At 40.0% G+C, this 19535-nt stretch overlaps 1 protein-coding gene across 4 annotated transcripts in view; it reads right to left on the bottom strand.

Moving 5' to 3' along the window:
- Positions 1-19535, bottom strand: part of DOCK4 (dedicator of cytokinesis 4) — a 484849-nt gene that overhangs the window by 170427 nt on the left and 294887 nt on the right. For all 4 annotated transcript variants that reach the window (XM_067042314.1, XM_059074580.2, XM_067042316.1 and 1 more), the window contains exons 13-16: positions 17249-17374; positions 8080-8204; positions 7114-7276; positions 908-1014 (exon numbers count right to left, since the gene is read on the bottom strand). In XM_067042314.1, coding sequence (XP_066898415.1) covers positions 908-1014; positions 7114-7276; positions 8080-8204; positions 17249-17374 — 521 coding nt within the window. The remainder of the gene's footprint in view (positions 1-907; positions 1015-7113; positions 7277-8079; positions 8205-17248; positions 17375-19535) is intronic.

Here is a 19535-nt window from a genome sequence, read left to right as displayed (position 1 = left end):
GTTATAGAAATGCAGAAACGCAAAGGAGAAATATTTTGGAGAAGATCATGTACTTTAATTCTCTTTTTCATAGTTGCTAGTGGTTTTTTTTGTTTTTTTTGCAGTACGCGGGCCTCTCACTGTTGTGGCCTCTCCCGTTGCGGAGCACAGGCTCCGGACGCGCAGGTTCAGCGGCCATGGCTCACGGGCCCAGCCGCTCCGCGGAATGTGGGATCTTCCCAGACCGGGGCACGAACCCGTATCCCCTGCATCGGCAGGCGGACTCTCAACCACTGCGCCACCAGGGAAGCCCGTTGCTAGTGTTTTTATTCTATACTTCATTATTACTGGTATTCTCCGATAACTTCTAAGGATCTCTTGTTTCGTGGGTTTTGTTTTTGTTGCCTCCTACACTATCCTTTATTCCAAATGTTTTTATGACAATTCTTGATGCAAAAAATAGAAAGTAACAACCACTAAAGTTGTCATGACAAAGAACAGCCACTTCTCTGCTTGCTTAGTGAGAGCAGCAGACAAGAAAAATGTAAAGCTGACCTTGCTAAATTTGCTTCTGGGGGTAAACAGATCTTCAGATAAGAAAGCAGGTATTGGGAATATTTAAAAATTTATTTATAAGGTTTATCTAATCCTATCACAGCAAGGGAAAGTACTTTAAGGTCACCCTATAGACTTACCCAAATACCTACACTTCAATTAAGATGAAAAAATAAATCATCTTTAAAATAGGTGTTAGAATATGACAGAATATAGAGACAATATTCTCAAAAGACACTCTCCCTGTCAGCAATCTTCCAGAAGAGTATCTTTGCAGTCATTTTTTTTCTCTTTTCCACAGTGAGGATAAGACAGTGAGTTAGTAATTCAGCCCTGTTTTTCACAGCTGCCCCCAACATCTGACTGATGTTACCTTATGCACAATGAGCTCGTGAGTGCCATCTGGGAGAGTCCTACCATCTTCCTGCATCAGGGGGACGAAGGAGAAGCCAAACAACTTCTTTTCTCCTTTCTCCTTTGCTGTAGGGGAAAAAAAAAATTAGTCAATTTTTGGGAATTAATTGAAGTATAGTTGATTTACAATGTTGTGTTAGTTTCAGGTGTAAGGCAAAGCGATTCAGTCATATATATATATATATTTTTTCAGATTCTTTTCCGTTATAGGTTATTACAAGATATTGAGCATAATTCCCTGTGAAAATTAGTCAATTATTTAAGTGTATGCTTACACAGCTGTGTTCAGATACATAGACTGTGACTACGCGTGATCATCAAGACTGATGATCACGACACACACACACACGCCAGCTCCTTTTACACAATGAAGAGCACCTTTTATGATGGGATCTCTATCTACAGTAGCCCCCCTCTAACCCCATATTCCTGCCTTATAATCTGCAAGTTACATTCCTTGACTAATTTGCTTCATGGGATTCACTATCTGAAATTATGGTGGTTTTTTTTCTTTTTTCTTTTTTTTAATTTGTGGATTTCCTGTTTCTTCTCCTCACAACCTACCCTCCACTCCTGAACGTAAGCACCATGGAGGTCGGGATTCTTATCTAATTAATTTAATCTATTCTTGGTATCTCAAAGAATGCCAAGAACACAGTAGGTTCTCAATAAATGTACAGTAAACAAATGAACGAGTGAATGAATGAATGTGAAATGCAATATTTTGCTTACTCCTCCTGGAAAGGGAGGCTCTCAGCTCTGCTTTGGTCCATGACAGAACTCTCCCTACAGCCACGTGTGTAAACACAGAGCCCTACAGAAGCCACCTCCTTGGAATAAGGCATGCTGAAAAACATAAACAGCATTCTATAGTTTGATGAGAGCTTACTGCAGTAGTATTCTGGAAGTCGGAAATGAGGCAATGAGGTTTTCAGATGCCTAATTGCGAATTACAACAGCTAGAAATGTCAAGGGTCATTGGCAATTGTTTATAGAGAAGGAAATTGAGACCTTACAATGTCAGGAAACCTGTTCTAGATCTCTTCGGTACCACTGCAGTTCTTTCCACACACCTTCTTTTTCTCCAAAAATGGAGAAAGCATGGAAAGAACCTGGTTTGTTCAACTGGACCCTCTCGTATTTAGACGTGTAGGGAAGAGTTGCAGGGCTGGCAGCCATTATGGGCTGGACGGTTATTCTCTCCCACACAAGTGCATAAGTGGAGGTTATCCTTGATAGAGAAGTCCAGCTTTGGGATGCAGTAAGACCCTCACTAGAGGTGTCAGATATGGTGATCCTGAGGATTAGACAACAGGCTCTAGCAACAAACACATTGCTCCTGGCATTTAACCACAGGGACATGGAACCCTGTGCAGAGAGTAGTAATTCTGGCTGGCTAGCTTAGGCCCCTAGCATGAGGACATCCCGGAAAATGTGATTATAGCAACGGTTCTTCTTTTTAAATCATTGATTTCAACCCCAGGGGTAAACTGGGGAAATATCAGTACCCTTTAAAGTTAAACAAAAGTCACAGCAAAGACCTCTGGGAAGAGATTTCTATGTCAATGAGCGTGCTGGGTATGGAACTTATGATTTAGGGGAGAAGACTTATTTACAAATAATTTTCTAAGTTGATTTGACTGTCATTTTGGTGTGGTTTTTGGTATTCAATTCGGAAAGATAAAAAGAATCCAAGATGCATAAAATTAGCAAAGATAAGGAACAAAGCAACAGTTTCCCCAAATTTGCCTTCGCTATAAAATAGAAATAAATACCAAACAAAGATTAAAGTGCATGGCCTTTTGTCCTGAGCTATTAGATCAGGATTAATAAACTGAATGGACTGTTATGTATAATATGCATAACACAATCCCCTTTTACTAATAAAAACCCTGAGTTCATGGATTCTACCTCCTGACTTTCCAATTCATCCTTTCTTGTACCTCACCTCCAACAATTCTGCCCCCTGGGACCCCCAGTTTATTGACCCATCCTTCCATCCCTCCATCCCCTCCACTCCAACCTCCCATTTCTGTGGTCTATCATTCTAATCACTTCCTTGAAAATACCCTGAACCCCTCCCCCCTCCACACTTCCACTAATAACACTGCACCCTTGTAAAATCCAATTTGTGGCTCATTCCATACCTACACTAATCTAAGTTTAATTAATGTGCACTAACCACAAAAGCACCCCGGGATAGGCAAACTTTCTACATTTACCTAATAAACTCACTCTTCTACTTTTCCAGACAATAATTTCATCCATTCTCCTCTCCTCTCAAGCCTCCAATACCTTGACACTTCCCTCACTTTCACCTCATGTAGAGAGAATTCCCACATGCCCACATGCCCTATTACCCACCTGCATCTGTCTTCCAGTTCATACTAGGTATGAACTGCTCCTAGCCAAGGGGAATTCTTAACCTTGAGCACCGGGTCCCCTGCTCCTTCCCCAACTCAAGGACACTGCTCTTACAGCTGTCCCCACTCTTCTACATCAGCTTTTCCTCTCTACTGAATGATTTCTCTCTAACAAACATGCTTTAAATGATCCATCTTAAAAAAGAACACCACCAAAAAACCAACTTCTGGTGACCCACTTTTTTTTAGAGCTACTGTCCCATTTCTCTGCTCACCTATATTCTTTATAGTAAAGTTTCTCAAAAGATTTGTCTATACTCACTGCCTGCCCTTCCTTTTCTCCAGCTTACTCTTTGACTCACTCCAGCCAGGCTTTCAACACCGCAAATCCACTAGAACAGCTTGTCAGGTTCAATGACCTCCATGATGCCAAATCAGGTGATAATTTCTCTGTCCTTATTTTATTTATCACTGGTACCTGACACATCTGATCAATCCCCTCTTGAAAAACTTTCTTCATTTAGTCTCCTGGATTCTACTCTTCCTCGATTCTCCTTCAACCTCACTGGCTATTCCTTCTTAATCCACATAATGGCTACTTTACATTCTCCCCAAAACTAAAGATGTCAGTGCTCCAGGGATGCATCCTTGGACTTCCTTTGCTATCTAAACTTACTTAGACATCTCACCAGTCTCATGGCTTTGAAAATCTTCGACATCTGTGATGTGCTGGAGCTGGCCTGTACTGGCTCACAAGAGCTGACAGTGTGCATCTTTCCCCAACTCCAAGATCAGTGACGTCACGTTGGCAGCTTGAAATTGACCACAGTGGGAGTATTTACCCCATGGAATCAGCACATGCTATAATTTAGGGCTTCCCCTCCCCTCTCCATCACCCTGAGTGCTGGTTAAATATTTACAGCACACCACTGAACTACATGTTCTCATTATCAAGTTTAAGTCTTCGGCTTGGACCTCATTCAACTGCCTACTTGATATCTTGAATGTCTAATAGACTTCTCAGCCTTAACATATTTAAAATGGAATGTTTGAGTTTTGCTCTCCAAACAGATTCTTCCTGTTGTCTTTCCCACTTCATTAAATGACCACTTCATAATGAGGCCAAAATGTTGGGGTCAACCTTGAATTTTCTCCTTCTTTCACATCCAATCTGTCAATAAATCTGTAGACAAGAATCAAACCATTTAAATCTCTTACTTGGAGGACTGCATAAGCCTCCTAAATGGCCTGTTCCCATCTGGCCCACCTACAATCTATCATCCATATAGCAGCCAGACTTATCTTCAAACTAAAACCTCTAATGCCTCTTCTCACTCCAAATAAAGTCCAAAGTCCTTCCCATGACCTAAAAGACAATAGGGGATCTGGCTCCCCTGCTACTTCTCTGGTTCTCACCTCCAAACTCTCTCACTTGCTCATTCTGGCCTCCTTGTTATTCCTTGAAAGTGCCAGCCATGTTTCGTTCCAACCATGTTTCAACCTCAAGTGTTTTATACTTACTGCTCTATATGCCTGAAATATTTTTTCCCCAGATACCCAAAGGCTCACACCTTCACTTCTTTTATGTTGTTGTTGACACACCTCTTTATCAGAGAGGTCTATCCTGACTGCCCTATGTAAAACAGCAACATAGCACCACTGCTTTCTAGCACCTAACTCCAGTTTAGTCTTCTTCACTGTATTTAACATTACTTGATATATTATAGATTTATTTGCTCAAGTGTTGTCTGTCTTCCCTCTCTAGAGTGAGAGATCTATGAGAGGAGGTATTTTGTTGTGTTCACTGATGTATTTTCAATGCCCAGTAAAATGGTTGACATATAGCAGGTATTTAATAAATATGTTTCATGAATAAATATTTCAAAATAAATACATGTACACACAAAGAACACTTGGAAGTTCGTGTGATAAAATGACTACACTGATTATTTGTAGGGATTTTCTTTCTTCTTTACATGTTGCTGTTTCTTCTGAATTTTAACAATGAACATTTAAAAAAACCAAAAAACCCTGTGGACAATGTTTGAAGTAGAAGGACAAGATGGCAGAGATCTAACAGGTTCTACTGAAAATCACCTATAGTCCAGTTTCCAAGTTCTGAGTTATAGTAACTTTCTCCAAATGTTCTTTCTCCTTTTTCTCCCATTTCACTTTTATTTTCCTCTCTTTCTTCCTTAAAGCTCAAAGCTCAAAGCTCATATTAGGCCCAAGTGAGAATTTATAACAAAGATTGGTGGAAGGAATGGTATGGCACCACGGAAAGTCCTTTATTTTTTCCCACTTTAAATCCTACCCATGAAACTCTTCTAGGAATTTGGAAGAATGGTAAGACCCTGCTAGCCATCTCCCTATATTCTGAAACATCCACAAAAGCATAACTTGTGGAGCTTCTGAGCCAATTCCAAAACATTCCAAAGTCCCAACAACAAGACAAAGTCCTTCTCCTCTCCCTGAATCTCGGGCGAGTTACATAGCACTCAGGCGACGTCACTGCATATCTACTGGCAATGCCTCTGTTCCTTTCAGATTGGAGAGGAGCCTGCTGCTTCCCCAATAATGTGATTCTTCTCTATCTCTTGATTTTATCTATCTATCTATCTATCTATCTATCTATCTATCTATTTATTTATTTATGGCTGTGTTGGGTCTTTGTTGCTGCACACAGGCTTTCTCTAGTTGCAGCAAGAGGGGGCTACTCTTCGTTGCGGTGCGTGGGTTTCTCATTGCAGTAGCTTCTCTTGTTGCGGAGCATGGGCTCTAGGCGTGCGGGCTTCAGTAGTTGTGGTGCACAGGCTTAGTTGCTCCACAGCATGTGGGATCTTCCCGGACCAGGGCTCAAACCCGTGTCCCCTGCATTGGCAGGTGGATTCTTAACCACTTTGGCCACCAGGGAAGTCCCTCTCTTGATTATTATCCTGCTCTTGAAGCAAGATTCACCAGAACCTTCTCTGGTCACAATGTACACTACCGGAAGTGCACACTTCTGGGGCACAGGGAAAACCAGAAGATCCCTGGACTCGGGGCTGGTGGAGGCAGGGAGTGGGGGCTTCAGAGAGTGGTAATGAATGCAAAAGAATTAAAATAGAGACAATAGGAAATGATAACATTATGGATAAGTAATGTCCACATGAATAAATCCTGTAACGTCTGTATGTCTTGGGTTTTTTAGATCTATAAAATGGGGAAATTACTTCACATCATCTCTAAGACCTGTCTGAGTTGACATTACTTGATCCTCATTTGAATACTGTTTGAGAATGCACGGTGATGTAGATATATGCAAATCAATATGTATTGGAACGATTCAGAGGCTTTTCTAGTGATTTCACATGCCTAGGAATGTCCCCGAGGGTTCCCCTGAGCTGTCTAAGAGCTGGATCAGCTCTTGGCTGGAGAGACAGCAGATGGGTCAGGACTGCCTAAAACCACCTGAGCCAGTCAGGTCTTTACTGCTGCATCTTCTCTTTCTATCTAGTCTTTCCAGACTGTGAGAGTGATGAACCGGTTTTTATGAAAGTGAACAACTTAAGAAGAACCCTGTAGATTTCCATAGGTATTCTGTTTCCTTCCCCTCTTGCAACTGTGCTTCCACAGAGGTTATTGGTTCTTCGAGAAGTGAGTCCATTCACCTCCCAGGACTTTACTCACCTTCGTTTCTCCCTTGTGGAGGTCTCTGGTTTGTCACACACTTTCTACAGATTAGCCCACACTGTTGTTTCAGCTCAGTTAGCAGACTACCCAGCACAACAAAGCCATGGAGACAATCCTGCCAAACACTTACTGGAACAATGCCGAAACTCGAAGCGGATGTGCGCTCCCCTGAATTTATCCACAGGGATAGGAAGTTTCAGTAGCTCAGACCACCTGGGACTGTTGTTATGATAAAGCACAAAGGAGTGGTACTCGCTAGCTGGTGGCTCTCCAGAGCCAAAGGAGATAAAATCCTAATAAAGGAAATTTGCAGGTTAAAGACAGCTTCATTTCAAGATGATGTGGGGAGGAGCAGAGCAATTGCTTTGCTCTATCTGCCTGTTCCCCAAATAGCACTTCAGGTGAAATTACCTCCTCAGTTCTTTACAGGCCTGTTTCTGCACTTGCTTCTGCTGACAGGTTGTGTCTGTTTCATCCTGAGGCTGGTCTCCCAGGGTCTATTCGGCTAAGGGTGGACCTCAGTGACATGAGTTAGATGGGCAACTGCGTGCCCAATTTGGAGTCAACTACATGATAAAATTCTCAACCTGCCACAGCCAAAAGCCTGTTCTGTGCCTTCCTGTAAAACTCACTAAGCCCTGGGCTCACATGAAACACTTCTTCCATAGAGGAACCTGATATTATAACCCCAATTAGTAAGAGCTTAATCCTCACGCCCTATTTTGGTTAAAATGAAAATACATAGGATGATATATGATTTTTGTTTTGTTTTACCAATTGCCAAAAGCAAAAGTATGCATCTTCAAAACTATGACAGATGAAAGGGGAAAAATGAAATGGCATAAAAATGCTGCATTTAAGGAATAGCTGTTATGAGGACATTGCTGACACAATTAAACAAACCGTAAAAGCCTTTCTTTCTCCTACTTTCTTTTCTGAAAGGCATTTTCATAATTTAAAAAAAAACTACACAGGGGTGGAAAAGAAAAATAAGATTGGAAAAACTGCAAGTCAGAAATTAACTGATTGCATTAAAGATGAACCCAAAGCAAGGATGTGGAATTGTTTTACCACAAAGAATCCAGCATTAACGTACCTTCAAGGTCTGGCCGCTACTCTCTACAATGAACATCGTAACTTCCACATTTCTGGCCACACTCTTTCCTCCTTTCTCAAATTCTCCCCTTTCTATAGTGATGTATAAATCATTCCGCATTTCACCTAGTAGGAGAGGAAAATTGAAACCATGTTATATATAGTAAAAAGCGTAATAAAGTACTCTATCAAGAAAAACTTTAGTTCATTAAAAAGTGTTATAGCATACAAATAAAAAAGTAAAATACAATATTTATACTTTTATAAAAAGGTCCCCACCCTTTGTACCAACATCTAAGAAAAGCCAAGGCCAGCTTCTGCTAGTCTGAATTAGCAATACTGAAGATGCACATTTAGGAGGACAGTACTGGGCCTGGGTAGGAAGGTGTTGTCAAATTTCACCATTTTTCAATATTTCCCTCATTTCACTTATGAGGTGCGATTACAAAATGACAGCCTCGCAAAGGTGGCTCAAAGAAACTAGTCTTAATACTTTATAGTCACAGCATTTAGAGAAGAAGAAATACCTAAATGGAAGAAAATGATAGGACTGCAAAGGGTACAGTTACAATTTAAATCTTTTCCAAAAGTCATGGATGAAATGATCTCACTACTGGAAGAATCCAGATTAATGTTTATGAACACAGATGTAGAATAAGTCAGACATACAGACACACTTGGCTTAACATTTCTTGCCATCAGGCTATAAAACAAATAAGAAAGGCCCTGGATTCAGACTGACATAGTCTATGTACACATATATCATCTATTTTTGTTTCTCCATTGGCTATTTATAAACTTGAATGCTTTTTCATCTTGCCCCTTTCTTATTACTGCAAGAAAAAAAATAGAATATAATGCCAACTAGCAAAGTGAGGCAAACACGCTTGACAGCCTGCTTTGATCTCTCCTGTAAGAATTAAATTAGGGGTAAGCAGTAAGTGGATACGGACATGAGAAGTAAGTAAACAAAGTGTGACCAGAAAGTTTTTGAAGGTAAATGTTGGTGAGGTTGGCAAGGTTGAATTCACTTTTACTTAACATAGCTTTCAAACATCTGAAGGCCCAAAAGCAGTATTTTTTTTTCCTAATAAAAAATCTCTCCTTAAGAAAGTAAATCACCAGAAGAAACGATAACCATACAAATATGCCCACACTTGGGAAATTTCTCAAACTTCCTGACCAAAGTGTTTATAAGAAAGTACCCTAGCTTTCAAAACCATGGAGGAATACCAGTGTGCCTGGTCACCTTCCTTCATAAAGAGCAACTTTTAATGAGAACATCATTTGCAGATGACTTTGGCTGAACAGGAAACAGATGGGCCATAAAAGAGAGAAACTGAATAAGTTCTAAAAAGGATGAAGTCTCACCCACCGTTTACAAAGAGTATATAAGGAATACATTAGTGGAAACAACTAATACAGTGGTCTCTGTCCTATGAATTTCTCAGTACTCTCATACAACTCATACAAGTCAACCTGGAAAGGCAATGAACTTGGAATTCCAGGAGAAAAGCAACATATTTCAACACATGTAAAATTATATGTGTATGCTTTGAAGGTTTTTTGTTTTAACCATATCCATTAAAAAGAAATTTTAAGAGAAAATGGTCCAGTAAATTTTACAAGTTTTCTGTTTTTTTTATAACCCAGTTCATTTAATTACTATAAATTTATCATTTTATATATATATGTATTCATACATACATAACACACATTCTCAATGCTATTTATTTTAACGATTCCATTATAGAATAAATAAGCTCACAAACTTTGTCCTCTGAAGCCATCAATTTCAACTCAAAACAGGTCTGCAATGCTAATGGTCTGCACATGTGCTATTTCAACAATCCGAGAGGAAATTCTTGACAATAGTTTTCCCGCAAACAGACTTGGCAGGTAAAAAAAACAACACAAAAATCAAGGTACTTCAGAGCAAAAGATGTTAGTTAACAGTAGTAAAATTTCTTTGCTTCTTGGAGTAGGTGACACATGATGAGAGGCCGTGCTTACATACAGAATATAAAACACACACTGATTAATGGGAAGTACAGCTACAGGATTTTTTACCTTAGAAATTTCTCATAATGAGTGATTAGCTTGTCCAAACCACATGGGGATTAACTGTCACGCAAAACGGAGAGTAAGTGTTTCTTGGGAGGGGGACTTCCAACTCTCATCTGTTGGAAGGACCGGCGACTCTGACTTAAGCAAAGATGGGGGCTGGGGAGGGGGGCAGTGAGGGAGGTTTGCAAGGCAACCTGTCTCCCCCGACTGTATGCAGGCTGGCCCTACAGAAGAACAGGGGTGGGGGGACAGTAACATACTGCCAGTGGCAGGAAATTCTTTCTTCGTGTATTCATTCAGCAAATATACCGTGAGCACCTACTATGTGCCAGATATTATTCTAGACCCAGTAGATTCAGCAGTGAACAAAGCAAAAATGCCTTCCCTGTGGAGGGATTCTAGTAGGAGTAGGTCTTGAACAAAGAAGTAAAACATAGAGCACACTGAATAATGATAAGTGCCATGGATAAAAGTAAGAGGAGACGGGGTGTTGAATGGAAGAGAGGGGGTGTCACATGAGAGAGGCCCTCACTAAGAGAATGAGACATCTGTGGAAGCTATGGTGTGTTTCCAAAGTTAAAAATGGCCTTTGCTTCCCAAATGGACCCCTAGAGCTGATTTAGCTTATAACTTTGCTGGATTCTTCTCTCTCTTCTGAATTCAAATAAGCCTAAAAAAATGTAGTGTCATAGGAAGACTGGAAAAAGGAGATCTGGATTCTAGTCTTTCTCTGCTACTGTCTACTCTCTGTGACATTAGTCTATACAGGGTAAGATAAACCTTGGGGCCTCAAGTTTTTCTGTTTAGTAAAGTGGGGAAGGGGTAAAGGCAGAGGTAGGGATGGCAGAGGAAGTAGGAGGTCCGAGACTATTATGTTATGCTTGCTGTTTCTGTGACTTACAAAAGAACTTCTGGACTATAACACATTCATAAATTAAAACACCTTATACATATGTTTTAGTTTTCTGTTCTTTAACTGTCACTGTCCCTGTCCCTGTAACCCTCTTTATCTTTTGCAAAACTTTTAGACTAAAATAAGATTTCTTTGAAAAGAGAATACATGACAAGAACATTTCTCCTGTATGCCATTCTACATGTGTCCCCCCAGGAATCTGCAGCTTGCTATGTTCTAATACTGCAAGGTGTCACATTTTGCCAAAATATGCAGAAGGATAAAGTTGAAACAAGTGCTAATTAAAGTCAATACACTTGAGGTTGGCTCTGGAGAAAACTAATAAGCCCAAATGGTGTTAAGAAAGCACCTTGGGTAATTAAGAGAGAAATCATAAACTGAGTATGAAATGGAGTCATAGCACCAATCGTGAAAAGCTACTTGCCTGACAATGTTTATTAATACCTTGCACATCTTAAATTTATTACTCTGTAAATTTGATGTGCTTGACACTTTTCTCTGTTTCACAGGCCCACTGACTGGGAAGGCTTTACACATGTGAAGGCTTCTAAAAACATCACTGTAGACGAGATAGAGATAAGGCCACAGCAATAGGAACAAACTCAAAAAGAGTTCAGTGACTACAATCAAATGGGGTTGATTTATGGCTTGACCTCAACAGGCAAGAGGTTTTTATCAGTAGTTGAAAACCCTGATCCCTGATTCTGTCCTATGAATGAACTGGCTAAAGGCATAGAGGACATGCTCATCACTTCAAGTAAACCATTGTCCCCAGCCACAGGGGCTAGTCCAGTGCCTTTTCTGTGCTAGATATTTGCTGTTATTTTTGGAACTGGAAAAGAAAAGTTCCTTCTTAAAAACAAAATAATATACGTAAAAGACTCTGGGTTTTTGTGACCTTACATGATGATGATGATGTTTAGTAGCAGATAGTAGCAGATAGACAGTAGTTAGGTACTTTGCCAAGTGCTATAAGTAGAATATCTCATTAAATCCTCACATTAACCTTATAGAAAGGCCCTATTATTTCCATTTTACAGATGAGGAAACTAAAGTATAGAGATTAAGAAACATGCACAATGTACTATCCGTATCTCTGCTTTACCCATGAAAATGTAATTCACTAGGATGAGAACATCCATCAAATAAACTAGCACAATTCAGCCTTCGTCTCCAAAAGACTAGTGCCTTGATCAAGGAAGGTATCAGTCCCACCCTGACTGGTCAGACCAATTATGAAGCGCTGATTTCATTTCTAGGACAGAGACGGACAGAAACGGTATCATCCAGACCATAAATGATATAGAGAAGGGACCCATCAGAGGAGAGATGAGGGAGACAAGAGAGTTAACTGAATTTTAAAATGTTGAGGTTATAAGCAGAGAAACTCAATCCAATGGACAGAAGGTAGAGGGAGACGAGTTCAACATGCAAGAAGTCATTTTGAGAGAAGATGTAACATGTGATGGTGTGATCTTGGCTATTATTAATACTCAAGTACAAGCTGGAAAACCATCCTCAGGGACCTGAGGAAGACATTCATGCACTGGACACATGGTTGAGCTGGATGGCCCTTCATGTGTGTAGCAGGCACCCCGTTACCTCCCCAAACAGGTCCAGGTCCTAATCCTTGGAACCTGTGAATAGATTACTTTACACGGCAAAAGGGACTTCGCAGATGTGATTAAGCTGACAGTCTTGAGATGGGGAGATTTTCTTTGATTATCAGGGTGGGCTCAATATAATTACAAAGGTCCTTATAAGAGGGAGGCAGAAGGTCAGGGTCAGAGAAAGGGATATGATGAGAGAAGCAAAGGTTGAATGATGTTGGGCTATGAGCCAAGGAGTACAGGGAGTCTCCAGAAGCTGGTAAAGGCAAGGAAATGCATTCTCCTTTAGAGCCATCAGAAGAAATGCAGCCTTGCTGACACCCTGATATTAGCCCAGTGAGACTCATGCAAACTTCTGATCTCCGGAACTGTAAAATAGTATATTTGCATTGTTTTAAGCCACCTCATTTGTGACGATTTGTTACAGTAGCCATAGTAAACTAATATAATATGCCATCCACACCTAGGCTTCTACTACTTCAGGATACCTTCAGGGCAGCGGTGGATGGGGGAGGGGCGGGGTAAGGGATAGGGGCAAGATTCACGAGTAACAGGAAATCAAGGCAGACCACACACAGGGAAAACTTACGCATGGGATGAAAAATTAACCTTGGATTTCTCACATAGAGTACACTTCAGTAAAACACATCTGTTGTCGTTTTTGTTTTGCTTTATTTTAAAAGAATACTCTGAGATGTTAAACTTTTGAGGGGATAGCTTTTTAATTTTTGTTTATGACTATCAAGCAAGCAATGGCAAATGATACAACAGCAGCCATGAAGGACTTTCCAGACAGTGGTGCACAGAGACACAGGAGCAGGGATGGGCTGCCCTTCACACTCTAGGACAACACATGCATTTCTGGTAGTGCCTGTTGGGGAACTCCTACACCCTTGGGCAAGTGGGGCATGTAAGCTTCATAATTTGGGGGCAGCAGCCTCTTCCTCAATGTGATCTAAGGTTGGGATCCAACCTCAGGGTGACACGCCTCCCCCTCTCTTTGGTCACAGTGGCATTCACTGGGTGAAAGACCACCACCCCTTGGCATGATCAGGGGTTCAGATCTAAGCAGAGTAGTTGCACCTATATGATATGGAGGTCCAGTGACTTGGACCGGGGCGTGGTGAGCTTTGGTTAGATTTAGGATATATTTTTAGGGAACATCAAATAAAGCAGGGTCCCACTTGTTTTCTCCAAAAGAAGGATTATTTGACGCAATTCCATCTGGTGATGTACAGGTCTCTATCAGTAAGTGGTAAATAATAATAATTATATATATATATATATATATATATATATATTTAAAAGAATAAAGTTATATATCTTCTTAAATGGGAGGCAAACATCTCTACAACATTCTTCTTACCCCAGTCTTGTAATCACTATCTAGTCAACTTTGACCAAACAGAAATTTGACTTATTTGAACTATTGCCTAAAGACCAAAGGAAAAGGAGGCTTACTCTGAAAATACTTGTAAAATAAACTTAAACAAATCTGGAAATCACTATCACAGCTACGACTGCTGGCAACCATTTGAAACATAGGCTCTGTTCATCGTTTTCAGTGTGAGCCTCTAGCCTCCAAATCTCAACCCTTCCCTCCCCTATCAGTCCACCACCTTTCCTTAATTCTTTTTAGGATTAGGAACTGCCAAGATGTATTAAAAGTGAATGCACTGGAAGGTATTAATTAGGTGTTCCTTAACAAAGAAGGGTAGTTTTACTGGTTGATATGTGACAACAAGTCTCCAGGAGAGAGGGTACAGGAAGGGAAGATAAAGTAGGGAGACCATGATGATTGCCTAGAAAGAAGCAGAAACTCAGAATAAGAATGGACCCTTAGGGCGGGAGGAGGATACCGCCTGACCTCCCATGACATTCCTGACACATCAGCCAGCTTTGTTCCAAAGCGTCTGGTGGATGGAAACTTAGTCCTTTCTGATATTCAGCAAGGCTCGAGCTCTGCTTTGTACAGTCTGTTAAGACATTTAGAGCTTGGCTGTCCAATCCCATAACGACTGCCACATGTGGCAACTGAGTCCTTGAAATGTGACTTGGCTGAAAAGAGATGTGCTGTAATGTATAGTAGTTACCAGCCTTCAAAGACTTAGGTTGAAATCGTGTAAAATAACTCATTATGAATTTTTTATATGGTTACCTATTAAAACGATATTTTGGATGCATTGGGTTAAATAAAATATATTGTTAAAATTAATTTCATCTCTTTCTTCCGACTTTTTAAAAATGGTTACTAGAAAAGTTAAAATTACATTTGTGGCTCGCACTGTATTTCAATTGGAGAGCACTGACTGAAACATTTTCACTGCCCTCCCTCTCATGGGCTCAGAGGCCAGACCATGGAACTTTCTGCAGAGTTATTTGGTTCGTAGGTGGCAGTGACGGAGCTTCACAGAGGGTAACTTTTCTTCTTTGGAAACTGGGTACTCTAAGAAATAAAGTGCTGAATGACTGACCCTTAGCAACAGGAAGGGTTCAGAGGACTTCATGACAGGCCGAAAGCACATGGGCAGGTAGTCTTCTTATAACAGGTGACATTCCCGAGACCAGCTCATGCAAAAGCCAGACCAAGGGGAGAATCTCTGTTTCCACAGTTTTCCCGTCCCAAATAGAGTTTGGCATTGATGACATTCTGTGACCCTCAAGAAGAGTTTTGTGTACGTTCCTGTTAGTGTCAGGACCACAGATAATTTATTCTGCAGAAAGGCAGTAACTAAGTTAATGAAGGTCCTGTAGGTATAAACATGTGCTTCACCCATCCTGACCCCTATTCACAATACTAACTCTGAAGGACAAGTCTAGAAAAACAAAAGAAAAGCAAACAAACAAAAAACCCCATCATCCTAGCAGACTGTCAATACAACACTGGGATCAGAAATGCTGTTCACATATATTTTCTTATTGAAAACTCAGCTCAAGTTTTCATCAGAGCCACCACTGAGAATTAATTGACAAGTCAAAATAACAAAGGAAAACAAAACAATGGCTGTTATGTTTGCCAATGTAAAACATTCCATTGAGTTGTAAAGTTGCTTTCAGCTGTTTAAGTTAATACACACATCTTTCCCTTCTCCATCTAATTTGAAAGACTCAGAAGCCAAAGAAGAAAAAATGAGAGAAGAAAAAGAAGAAAGTGCTTTAAAAAAAATCTCTTGCAGTTTTGGGCACTGCAGACATGTGTCTGGGAGGATTGATTCCCTGGTCAGCATGAACTTCGCCATTATAACGTGGTGTGGGAAACGGACAGAAGCGAGCCTTATTCCACAGAAACCTCATTTTCATCATTAAAGCCAGACAAGAGCTGCGTGAGCACAGCACACCCCAGACAATTATTCAGCCAGTGAAGTGTCATGTTGCTTGAAATTTTTCCATTTCTCAATGATACTGCTCGTAGACCAAGCTGAGGAATTCTTTTAGCATCTGGCTGCATTCTGTTCTAAAATACACTTTTTATATTAGATTTACCCATCAATTTGCTTCCCAGTGGGATGAAATTTTTTTCTTTTTTGTTAAAGAGGAAATACTAGCTATTTATAGCAACTGAAGGAAATAATGAATGGTTGCAAGAGCCACTGAATAACATGCCACCAAGTAAACAGTGCTGTAAACAGTCATTTTCGACAATAGTTAACAGAAGATACTCAGGCAGACTGGGTCCCTAAGCTAGGTCAGGCCATCTCAGGAAACTTCCCAGGCTGTTCTCCTAGGCTTTCCTGCATGAATGAATTTCCGTAAGGAGATCACAAAATGCCACGACAGTCAATGCCAGTCAGTTTCTGCATCATGTTAGGTCTTTATGGACAACAGTCCTACCATCAGTCTCATAACTGTGCCAGGGGCCTGTCAGATGCAACTTCCATTGCTTGCTTTTTACACATGGGACTTAAACAGTGATTTAAAGGATCTCGCTCCTAAAAATACTGTCGACAATTTGAGACTACTTGGTCTTTCTATTTTTTTTTTCTTGGTTGTGGAAAGTAGGATGTAGAGCCCTGAGAAAGACTATAACTTGGCATTTACTTTGATGGTGTGAATCTCCTTAACTTCTACCATTTCCACTCAGAAACAAACACTTTTTTGGAGTCTCTTTTAGTTGCTAATATAGATCTGATTTACATATACAAATAGAACTAGGAGATGTATAGAAATACATATGGCGTTTGCATATGGCTGCTTATTTATATACACATATACATACATATCTCTGGTGGAAAAATCCTCCAAAAAGGCTAGCCATTGCTTAATAACTGTTCTTGCCAAAACCTGTAAGGATTTCCCCTGACTTCAATAACACTTCCCACCAGAGGGTAAAATATTTTCTGTATTCAATTTCAGTTTTCCTATTATGGTCATAATGAAATGCAACCATGACCCCCACAAGTTATCCACCCTAATATAATAAAAATGTAAAGACTTTTTAAAAAAGGAATTAAATACCTCATTTTATTCTTAAGCATGGCCCATTTGAACTCTTTGAAGCTGACAATTTGAAAAATTTCTCAAGCATCAAAAGCAGACAAAGTAGCCATATTTCATCATGTAGTGCATCCCAAGTCACTTACCAGGCATAATAATATTAGAAAAACCCAACTTCCGGGTGATGGATACTCCATGAGAAAATACTGTTGAGTATTCCCTTCTGATTTGCTCAATGTCTCCGTGCAAGAGTTGTAGGGAAACTGCTAAACCTAAAACAAATGAGACCAGATTTTAAAAAAGGACAGAAACTGAAATTGTTTCAACAAGCCCAAATCTATGGTATCATTGTTTTAAACTGAAGATTAATATTCGGATAAAATTAATGGAATCTATAAGACAAATATCTAGAGAACACTTTTCCAACTTGACTACCTGAGTTTTTCCACTTACAAAGAAGGTTCCAAGAGGCTGGAAAAAACCTGAACAGAACACCAAGAAGAGGAAGTCTGGCTTCCAGTCCCATCACCCGCTTCTCCAGCACCCTGCCAGACAGAAACACCCCTGCACCAACCTCATCCTAGCAAACAGCAGGGGCTATCCAGCCCTGGAAGACATTGATCTTAAAATGGGTGTTCTAAATTCTTTAAAACTCTATAAGGCCTGTGAGTAATTACTTATCAAATATCATAAACATGAACACAAATCTAAAGACATAAAAATTCAAGGATCTTAAGGATATTCAGAGATTTTTAAAAAAAATTAAGAAAGGTGATTGTAATAAAACCAAGATTATATTCTTAATATTATATACAGTAGAAACTCATAATTACATTATTTTCTACTGGGCAGAATTGAGCAGGATGCAGGCCACTTTGATAAACAAGAGGGAATTTAGTCAGTAAAATAGTAAAATTAAATTTTTTTGTTACCCCAATTATAGTGACATTAGCACAGCAGGATATACTGAGGACATTGAATGATATGTTTTTCATACCTTATTCTCCCAACTCTAGCTATAGGAAAAAATTAATGTCTTATCTTTTTGAATACTTATGTTTGCCTGTTTCCAACATGCTGTTTCTCTTTCAGTCTTTTAATTACCTGTTCCTTTTTTCTTCTATTATTTTAAAACAAAAAGACCAAAAAAAAAACGTCCCTCACTTACATTAGTGATAGAAAATGAAACCAGTCAAAGGTGACTTATTTTTTAAAAAACTTTCAATCATCATTAACCTGAATTCAATTTTAAAATGAATTTGGATGGTGGATCAAGAGAATGATACATCTGTACTCCAAAGATCGTCCACCTACATCATTACTTATCACCCTTTTCACTCAGTAACATACATTCTATTGTGCAAGTAGTCACTTCCAATTCCTAGTGCACAGCACTACAGTGCTATCTGCAAACATACACCATAAGCATGGCAACAATCATGCTGGGATGCAACAGAAATGCAGGACATTTGCCATGCATCTAGACTGGAATCTTCCTTTCACTTGTCTTCAGTGATATGAAGAAACAAACAACAACAAAAGTAGTGTTTTGTTGGTTTGTTTGCTTGCTTTTCAATAGAGTGGGTAAAACATCAGGAAAATTTGTTTCTTTAAAAAAGTACTAGGCTTGGAGAGAAGATGGAGCCTTTCCTGGGGCTCGAATCTGACCTAGATGAGGCATACCCCAAAAGGCAATGACATAAGAAAAGAAGGGCAGGATGTGGCTGCATCACTGTGTCCTCTGGTGTGTGGATCTAATAGAATGTCGGTGTCAGAAAGTGGTGAGAATTAGATTAAATCTGGCAGGCACTCAGGAACTTTAATTACATCTTCATCCTATTTTCACCTAACTATCTTTTAGCTTCCTCCCTGCCCCCAGCCCACAGGAGATGGATGACTGAAGGTGATAGAGTGGAGGAGGGTCAGTCCTCCCATAGCCGCATGGAATGAAGCAGGGGAGAATGAGTCATCTGGATGGCTGGATGCGGACAACTTTGATGTGCTACTACTGGTTCCTTTTAAAACCCAGAGGATGGTGAATGAAGATAAACTAACACATGCTATAATCCATCTGTCCCAGCAGCTATTTCTTCCTGACTACGCTCTCCCGGTACCCCCACCTCATTACTGTTTTCTCTGTTCTCCTCCTACTTCTGTCCTTTTGCCTTCAAAACACTCACCCACACTGTCACTGTCATCATGAACATCAGCAGAAGCTGATATGTGTAGAATAGCAGTGTGTGCCAGACACAGTACATAATAACCACCCCTCCTGCTGGGTAGAACACTGTTCTTGTACCCCAGGACACTATAAGCAATGCTTTCACATAGAGAATCACAAGCACTAAACAAAATTCTTGGGGTCCTGTGATGTTTTGCAAGTACAGATCATTTTACTAGACTTCTCATCAACGGACCTGATCAGAGATACTA

The sequence above is a fragment of the Kogia breviceps genome, chromosome 9, assembly GCF_026419965.1.
Source record: "Kogia breviceps isolate mKogBre1 chromosome 9, mKogBre1 haplotype 1, whole genome shotgun sequence".
In the NCBI taxonomy this organism is placed as follows: Eukaryota; Metazoa; Chordata; class Mammalia; order Artiodactyla; family Physeteridae; genus Kogia; species Kogia breviceps.
Note: the sequence above shows the minus strand (reverse complement) of the source record. Positions and strands in the feature narration are given on the sequence as shown.